General features: G+C 57.1%; 1 protein-coding gene across 1 annotated transcript; it reads right to left on the reverse strand.

The window, feature by feature from the left end:
• Positions 1 to 304: 304 nt before the first annotated feature.
• TLX1 (T cell leukemia homeobox 1) lies at positions 305 to 7,786 on the reverse strand. The gene is made up of 3 exons (XM_039871440.1): positions 6,776 to 7,786; positions 4,485 to 4,686; positions 305 to 2,291 (listed from the first exon to the last, which is right to left on the reverse strand). The coding sequence occupies exons 1-3, from the start codon at positions 7,350 to 7,352 to the stop codon at positions 2,069 to 2,071; spliced, it is 1,002 nt and encodes a 333-aa protein (XP_039727374.1). The 5' UTR covers positions 7,353 to 7,786; the 3' UTR covers positions 305 to 2,068.
• Positions 7,787 to 8,697: the final 911 nt, after the last annotated feature.

An 8,697-nucleotide genomic window follows, 5' to 3' on the forward strand; every position in this document is an offset into this window, starting at 1 on the left:
AAGTCCCACTTAGAGTAACAAAGAGGATCCCGGCCCCCTTACAGTGTGCCTCAGTCTCTGCAGCTTGCTGGATATGGGCCTAGAATCTCAGAACTCTTGGCAGATGTTGGTATCCCTACAATGTTTCTGCACACCCCACCTTAAACCAGGGATCCTCGATCCCCGGGCCACAGGCCAGTACCTGTCCCTGGCCTGTTAGGAACTGGGCTGCACAGCAGGAGGTGAGCGGCTTCGAGCGTTAGCGAAGCTTCATCTGTATTTGCAGCCGCTCCCCAGCACTAGCATCACCGCCTTAGCTCCACCTCAGACCATCAGGCACTAGATTCTCAGAGGAGCATCGGTCCTTAGTGCCAGAAAGGTTAGGGACAAGTGCCTTAAACCCCTACCACCATGTATACCACCAGCGCACAATTATATTCACTCATACACTCTCTCAGCCGTGGGGACAGTCATCCACAATGATCCACACTCCCTACTAATTCACTTCCCCAATTACATACTGTCATACACAAATATATACAGTAAAATACACACCTCATGCATGATTACATCTCACACACAATTACATTCATACAATTACAGATGATACACACTCACACATTTAACACAAACGTTCACACATTTAACATAAAAAAATTCACGAGGAGAAACTAAATGTACTCTCATAAACATTAACACATTATTCATACACAATCACAAATATGGATGGGTGATCATACAATTACCCCCCAAAATGCAGCCTCATTTACACATGGTTATACACACAACACTACAAGTTAGAGTGTACAACTATAGTTTCGATTTGTAACTTAAGCAGAAACAAGCACTTACATACAATAATTACAAACACAATTACACACTCAAACACTATGACAACCATTCACTATCAGCAACATCCTGATTGTCTACATCATCACAAACACACAATGCACATACACAACTTTCACACCCTAAAGACATTATATCCTCTGGAGCAATAGCTATCCCAGGACAGCCTGGCTTTCTATCTTTTCCTCAGCTCTACCTTCTCTCTGTTCGTTCCTTTCCTTCATTTATCTCTCCAGAGCCAGCAGGTCTTGGCCCCCACATGTCCCTCAAGCTCAGGCACCAGCGGCTGCCCCAGCGGCACCAGCTCACAATGAACTCAAGTAGCTGCAAGGTGCTGGGCTCAGCAAGGAGCAGGCAGCCCTGACTCCGGATCCGGAGGGTTTTATTTTTTTTTCCACATAAATTACACAAGCACTTTATAAAATGGTTACACCGAAAACACCTTTTAAGTGCATAACTTAACGCCCCCCCCCCACCCCCATGAACAGGATCTGGAGAAACAGGCTAAGTTTTTGTGAAAACCTGCCTGTGTGTACTTGGGTGTGGCTAGGATCTGTGATGGCGGCCTGGCAGACCAAGTGATCTTGTTGTGGCTGTTGTGTGTGGGATGGTGTGCCACAATGTGGCCGTGGCCTTGTGTTTGTGATATGTGTCAGGAGTTCAGAATGAGTCTAGGTCACTCCTGGCCTATGCCTGATAGCGAGGGTCAGGGGCGAGAAGGCTATAGCCCTGGGTGTGCATGACATTCTGCCATAGGTCCTGTTTGTGACTCTGGGGTGACACCAAGAGGGACAGTAAAATCACCTCTGTGTGGGCCTATGGATGTCAGTGTGTGATTAACAGTGGGATACAGAGAGGGGGTTCAAACGACAGCCCATGCTGTCCTCTGGGGACCCCAGAAGCTCTTCTTCCCCCACTTCCCCTGCCTTCCTCGGTCCAACGTTAAAAATCAGAATAAAATAAAATAGACGCAAATTGAGAGGACTCTGAACAGTTCCAGCGGGCTCAGGACCGCATGGCTATCTGGAAGGAAGTCGCGGATCTCTGTCACCTGCGCTCTTTTCTTCTTTTCCACCGAAGAGAGAACAGTTTCGGAGAGCACACCGCCCCTGGGGAGGGGCGCGGCGTTCCCCTTTCTTGTGCAGTCTGAGGCAGGAGAGGCAAAAGAGAGTCCTGGGCTCTCAGGCCTCAGCGACCCCTAGGCTGGGCCCAGGGGTCTCTCAGGGAAGAGTGGGCAGGCTCACTCGCAGGCCGACGCCACCGACGTGACGCTGGTGATCTTGGTGGAGTCATCAGACCATGGCTGCAGGTTCTGCAGGGCGAAGAGCGACGAGTTGTGCACGCAGAGCGGGTCGGCGGGCAGCGGCTGTGCCAGGCTCTTCTGGAAGGCCTCTTGCTGCAGCTGCAGGAGGATGCGGTTCGCCTGCTGCCTCTCGGCCTCACGCTCCTCCGCGGTCTGCCGCCTGCACCAGGGACAAGCCGTTACCCACGCTTCGGGTTCGCTCCCGGAGATAGCCTGAGGGAGCACTGCTCCCTTTGGCAACGCCCAGCTCCAGCTTGGGCCCCTATAATGCTTTCCCTTATCTTGAAGGTCCTTTAGCCGACAAAGGCTGGAAATCCCAAAAGTAGATGGAGGAGAGCTATCTCCAGGAAGCTGTGGGAAACTCCGCTAGGGCAAAGCAGCTGGGGCTCCCTGGCTGCCCCAAGTTCTCACACCCCCACCAGCCTTGGAGGGCATAGCCAAGGATAGAGTGGCAGCCCACCTCTCCCCAGACCTGAGGATGAACAGGAGCTTAGGTCCCAAGTCTGAGGGGCCTCACCCTCCCTGCCATTCCAGGGCAAAGGCAAAGGCTGGTGGATATGAGATGCCCTGGTGGACTTCTTCCTTCTCTCCCTTCTTCCTGCGAACCTTTCCCAGGCCTCCGACCTCCTGTGCAGAGCCCTGTCCCCTGCCGGGACTCAGGCCTGACTAGCCGGCTTCCTCCGAGGAGGTCCAGGGAGGCGATGACTCACTTATTCCATTTAATGTCCCCTTCCACCCCGTCAACTGAGATCAAACGTCTGTCTCTAAGGTGGACAGACCTAATGGGAGTCCCCGGGGCCTCCAGAAGCAATTTGTAGGCGATCGATGAAGCCACGCGAAGCTGGCGAGGGCCTCTCCCAGCAACGGCCGCCGGCCTTCCTACCACCTCTTCTTGCTCTTTGGTTCTCTCAGAATTAAGGGAATTCGTTTGAAATGAAAATGGAGGATTTTGTCATCCGTTGCTTTTCTTTATTATACAGAAGACTTTGTCAGGCTTCTGGGTTTCCTTTCCTCCCTATGATGGGGTATCTATCTTTGTTCCCCCCCACCACCTTTGTGTTTTAATTTCTCTCTGCAGCCACTCTATATTTTCTCTGTCCCCCTTGGTGGGGGGCGGGGGACAAAGATAGATACCCCTAGGCTGCAGCTCTGGGTGGGTATTATTGGGCACACCAGTGCCCCCCCATCTAGTCCTTGCTCCCTCTTTAACTAGCTTTCCAGAGGCCTGAGCCAGTCCCCCACCCCTTCCCCAGCAACAGGAATGTGGGTAGGAGAGCAGCCTACTCCAGGGGCAGTGGCTTCCTTTGTGGCCACGACGGCGGAATCCCGGGCAGATTCCTCGCCTTCATTCAGAAAAAGAGGAAACTCCAATTCCTTCCTCCCGCCCCAGGCCCGCCCGGCCCGGCGCCGCAGCCTTCGCCCAGACTCTCTTGCGCTCCCCCCGGAGGCCTGAGCCGGTGAGAAACTCCTGACCGGCGTGGAACCGAGTATGCGGGCCAGATGTGCAGGAGGGTGCAGGGGTGCAAGAGGGCTCAGCGGAGAAAGCACTGGTATATGCAGAAAATAAGGCTGCCTAGGAGTGAGTGGGGCACATTATATACCTAAGGGGGTGGGGAGAGAGAGAGAGAACGACAAAGGTTGGAGGTATACGTATGTGGGATTAGTGTACTTGTGACAAGAGAAGGAAAATTCTCTCTCTACACACACACACACACACACACACAAACACACACCCATCTGCTCCTAATTGATCCCGGGTTCAGTGGGACCCTTGAAACCCCGCTGCAGCCGGCAAAGATTGATTTTCCCTTCCAGGGTGGGGGACCCGCTACTCGAAGGCCGGGTATCGGGGGAGGAGGGAGTCAGCAGAGCCCAGGCCGCGGTCTGGGACCCCAGATGCTCTGCCAGGATCCCGGCTGGGGCGCAGAAACAGGGCGCGAGACATCCTGTCTCCTCCAGTCTCTGGGATAGAAGCATCTCTGTAAGCGCTAGTTTGCGCAAACAAAAAACCCCGCAGGATTCAAATGATCATGGAAGCTCCAGACTGCATAGACTGCTCCAACCGGCCATTCCCCAAGCAGCGGGGATGATCAGTCGCGTCTACACGGGTACTGAGTGTGCGGGCCAGAAAGCCAGGAAGCTTCCAGTAAAACAGAGCCGGGGCTCTCCAGCCCCATCCTGGTCACTGGTCTCGCTTGTCTTCCGCTCCCCGCGAGCCCAGCAGGAGCAGCCCGCTCCTCCGAGCCGATCAGAAACCGGGAGCGGAGAGAGGAGTGTGAGTACCCCGAGAGGCCTGGAGCCCAGAGCGGCCCGAGACTTCACTGCTCGCGCCGCGCCCGCCCCGCGCGCTCACCTCCACTTCGTCCGCCGATTCTGGAACCAGGTTTTGACCTGCGCGTCAGTCATTTTGAGAGCTTTGGCCAGGGCGGCGCGCTCGGCCGAGGCCAGATACTTCTGGCGGTGGAAGCGCTTCTCCAGCTCGCAGATCTGCAGGCGTGTGAAGGATGTGCGCGGCTTCTTCTTCTTGGGGGGTGTCCGGTTCTGATAGGGGTGACCTATACGGCGTGTTACAGTGAAGGGTGAGAGGGCCACTGGAGCGGGAGACAGACAGACGGCAGAAGCAAGCGGCAGAGCGTCAGGAGGCGTCCCAGGCCCGACACCCCGCGAATCAGCGAGCGCAGCAGCTAGACCCCAGAAGCAGAGCCTCGATCCTCCCATCAGCCCTCAGCTCCAAGTCCGGGTGGAAAACGGCCCCCTCCCGCCGACAGGGCACGCCGCTGCCACCGTGGAGGCCTCCCTAGCCCTGGGCTCCCACGTGCCCACCTGACACAGCCCACAGTCGCCTTCCCAGTATCCTTGAGAAGCATGTCTGAAGCGAGCTAAAGATCGCAGCCCCCCACAGCTCCAGGCCTCTTGCCTCAGAGAAGCTGCTCGACAGTAAGAGAGCATGCTTAGTCGAGACCCTGGACCCTGGATCCTGATCCGAGCCTCCATCACACAGCAACATTCAGACATCATATACAACAGGGGCAAATTATAGATCTATACACTCAGACAGGCCGGCATACAGACAGGCACACAGGACACAGGGAAACATAAGGCCACACCAGGCAACAGCTATACACTTCCTTAGAATCTTCTTCAGGCCTGAAGCAAGATTAGAATGGTCTGTGGCTCTCCGAGGTAGGCCCTATGTGGAGTATCTTTCACCAGAGACCTAGGACCAGTGGGCTCCAGGCTGGGGGTTCCATCAGTCCTTCAAGACTGGCCTGGCCTGAATTGGGAGAGTGGTATATTCACGAGGCAAGACTCATCAGGCCCAAGAGGACTTGTGTTGGGGCAGTGGGGCTCCTTGAATACAGGGCCCATCCAAAATAGAAAGGATCTCTGTGCACCCTCCTCGCAAACTTTTGCCAGAGTCTGAGCCCAGGTTCCAAGGCTGGAACAGGAGGAGCAGGAGGCCTGGGGTGCCTTAGGGTCGCCTAGCCTAGTGTAATCTGTCTATCCCCCTTTCACAGTTGGGTTCTGGAACTGGAGCCCCATGGGAGTCCCACGTCGCGGTCGTGGTAGGCAGCAGCCTATGCCTCCTGCTTCCTTTCTCGAAGGCCCAGGAGAGAACCTAGACGCATCTCGTGGCTGCTTCTCAACGGGCATGGGGGCCTGGCCCGGCGAGAGGATCTTATTCTTGGATCCAGGGAACCCTAAGGGCAGCGGGAAGTGAGGTCGGGGAAAAAGGCCAGCGCAGTAGCGAGAGCTGAGTGTCGAGAGCGGAAGCGGGAGCGGAGGGAGCCGGGGCAAGCCGGGGAAGGCGAAGAGTAGGCAGCGGAGAGAGAGGCAGCCGGCGCAACCTAGTGCATAATCGTCCCAGGAGTTGTCCTTAGGTGGCTAATAGATCTTGGGCCTGGCTGGTGCATTATTCACGCCAGAGGGCCGGGATAGGGGCGGGGAGGAAGCCTAGCCCGGACAGAACGAAAATGGAGCGGGTGGCTCAGCCTCTCGCTGCCACTGACCTGAACGAAGCCCGCAGTCCGGAAAGAAGAGTCCAACACCTCTGTTGCTTTACTCGGGTACGTGGCCTCTGCCAGCCCCTCAGCGCAACGGACACTGGAGCTTGGGGCTCAGTGTGTGTGTGTGTGTGTGTGTGTGTGTGTGTGTGTGTGTGTGTGTGTGTGTGTGTGTGTGTGTAGGGGACAGGAGGTGGAAAACCTGTTCTTTCCTTGCGTCTGATTCTGGGGCTCGCCGCCTCGGCCAGAGAACGTTGGCCGGGACGAAAAAACAGTTTGTTCACATCGTGCCCGTTTTTCCGAGATTCCCGAGCCCCGAATGCCGGCGGAAGGCAGTCCAAAGCTACATTCCCCTTCCCTCCGTCTGACCCGGCCTAGGGACTCCGAGAGGGGTTCAGGGAGCACTTCTCAGAGCAGGGGTCCTGCAGGAGAGACGCAGAGCGGCCCAAGCTAGGAGAACTCTTCCCGCACGGCGATTCAGCGAGCATAGAAAGGTGGCGGGCGGCTGAACTTGGGGGAAGCGCCAAGAGGAGCTGGGCGATCCTGCGCACAAAGGGGGCTTTGGGAAGCCACCGTGCCGGGGAAGGGTAGCGCAGAGCCCGGGCCGCGGCCAAGCGGGGCGCGCGCGGGCCGGACTCACCTGTGAACCTGTCCTTTGTGTATCTGCGGTTACTCTCCATCCAGGGAAAGGTGAGGCCAGTGAGGTTGTTGACGCCTGGCACGGCAGGCACCGAGGGCACGGTGGGCAAGCCGGTAGCCAGAGGCTGGGGGTGAGCCACTGCTCCAGCTAGCGGCCTGTGCGCGGGCACCCGGATCACCCCCGCAGCGCTCAGCGCCCCTCCGCCGCCGCCGCCCGCGCCGCCGCCGCCCGGACTGGGGCCTCCTGCCAAGGCCATGTTCACGTTGTAGGAGCCAGCCAGCGGGCCCATGCTGCAGGGGCCGCCGCCGCCGCCGCCGCCCGCCGGGCCACCAGGACCACTCGGGCCGCCAGCGCCATAGGCCCCCGCGCCCCCGGTCCCCGCCCCGGCCACGGGTCCCCCGCCGCCGTAAGCGTAGGCGCCTCCGACCAAACAGCCAAGGCCGTATTCTCCGTCCTGGAGGCGTGAGTTGGGCCCCATGCAGCCGCCCTGGTCTGGGCTGTTGAGGATCTGGTCGATGCCGAAGCTGATGGGTTCCGCGTGACCGGGGTGGAGATGGTGCGGACCCAGGTGCTCCATGCTGGCCCCCGGCCCCGGCCCCGCTGGGGGGCCTGGGCGGCGGCGCTCGCTGTTCTTGGCTCTGGGGGCAGCGCACAGGGGCGCGAAGGCAGCAGCGGCTCCTGGCCGCACCGAGACTTGCAGGCGAAGTGCGCAGAAGGGCTAAATGTGTGGGGGGGGGGATGGGAGAGAGGGGGCGCCGTATTCTCTCCCTCTCTGGCTGCTCCTTCCCTACTCCGGCTGCTCGCTCGCTGTTGACTCTGGGACATCAATCACCGGGAGAAAAAGCCCGGTGCGAGCTAGCCTCGCCGTTTCGGCCGGGTCTCTCCATTGGCTGTGCGCGGAGAGGAGCGGGGTGAATGACAGCGCGGGGGAGGGGCGGAGAAGAAGAGCGGGAGGCCCGGAGTCGAGACAGATGCCGGGAGCCGGGAGACAGAAGGACGGAAACCGAGGCTCAGAGAAATAGTTCAGAAAGAGAGGAACCAGAGACTTAAAAGGAGAAAGAAAAAGTACAGAAGGCGGCCATTCCAAGAGATGGATAGACAGACGGAGCCCAGGAGGTGGAGGTCACGGCTCTCTTCCCAGCCAGGCAGGAGCTGCTCTCTCACTTAGAGTTGGGCCACAGGGGTACAGCCCACTGACCTCTGGGGAAGAGGAGTCCCTGCTCTACAGGAGAATCTCCCCAAGGGCTCAGCTGGGAAACACTTGTCCATCAACCAGAGGATTTACACCAAACTTCAAGTCCAGCTTGTTAGAAAGTAGAAGACTGTCTACTCCCCAGGTATGGAGCCCAGGCCCCTGAGGCAGGAAGGTGAGTTCAGGCTTGTCCTTCTTTAAAACACGGGCCTGTGAACAACTGGGTAAGTTGAAAAAAATCAACAACCATCCCAACCCCAATTCATCCTGTTTCGAGAAACTGAGGAAAGGAAGATGTCCTGAAAGGCAGGCACAGGAAAAAGGAGTTGACTTGGGGCTTGCTGTCAGGGTGCCCATGCCTCAAGATAACCCTTTCCTTTAAAACAAACAGATGTTTCAAGAAGTAGGTTTTACAGTATGTGAATGAATTCAGTCAGATTGCTTTCATCTAGCAACTAGCCCAGGGCTGGCTATTTCAGGCAAGAAACCTTTGGACTGTGGTGAGGGATAGGAGTTATTTGTTACTTTTGGAATCTTGGGAGAGAAGCCTAGGGGCTTAAAGCAATGAAGGCTGGCGATGATGGGACCAAGATGAGGGAAGTACATCCAGGACAAATTTAGGCCTTTTCAAAGTTTTGACTGTGGCTGACTGGCTTAGAGCCCAGGAGAAAAGGAGGAAACTCCTATTTTCTGTTTCCTCTCTTTCCCCTCTCCAATAGAGAAAGGTCTG

The sequence above is a fragment of the Pteropus medius genome, unplaced genomic scaffold (genome assembly GCF_902729225.1).
Source record: "Pteropus medius unplaced genomic scaffold, Ma_sr-lr_union100, whole genome shotgun sequence".
Taxonomy (NCBI): domain Eukaryota; kingdom Metazoa; phylum Chordata; class Mammalia; order Chiroptera; family Pteropodidae; genus Pteropus; species Pteropus medius.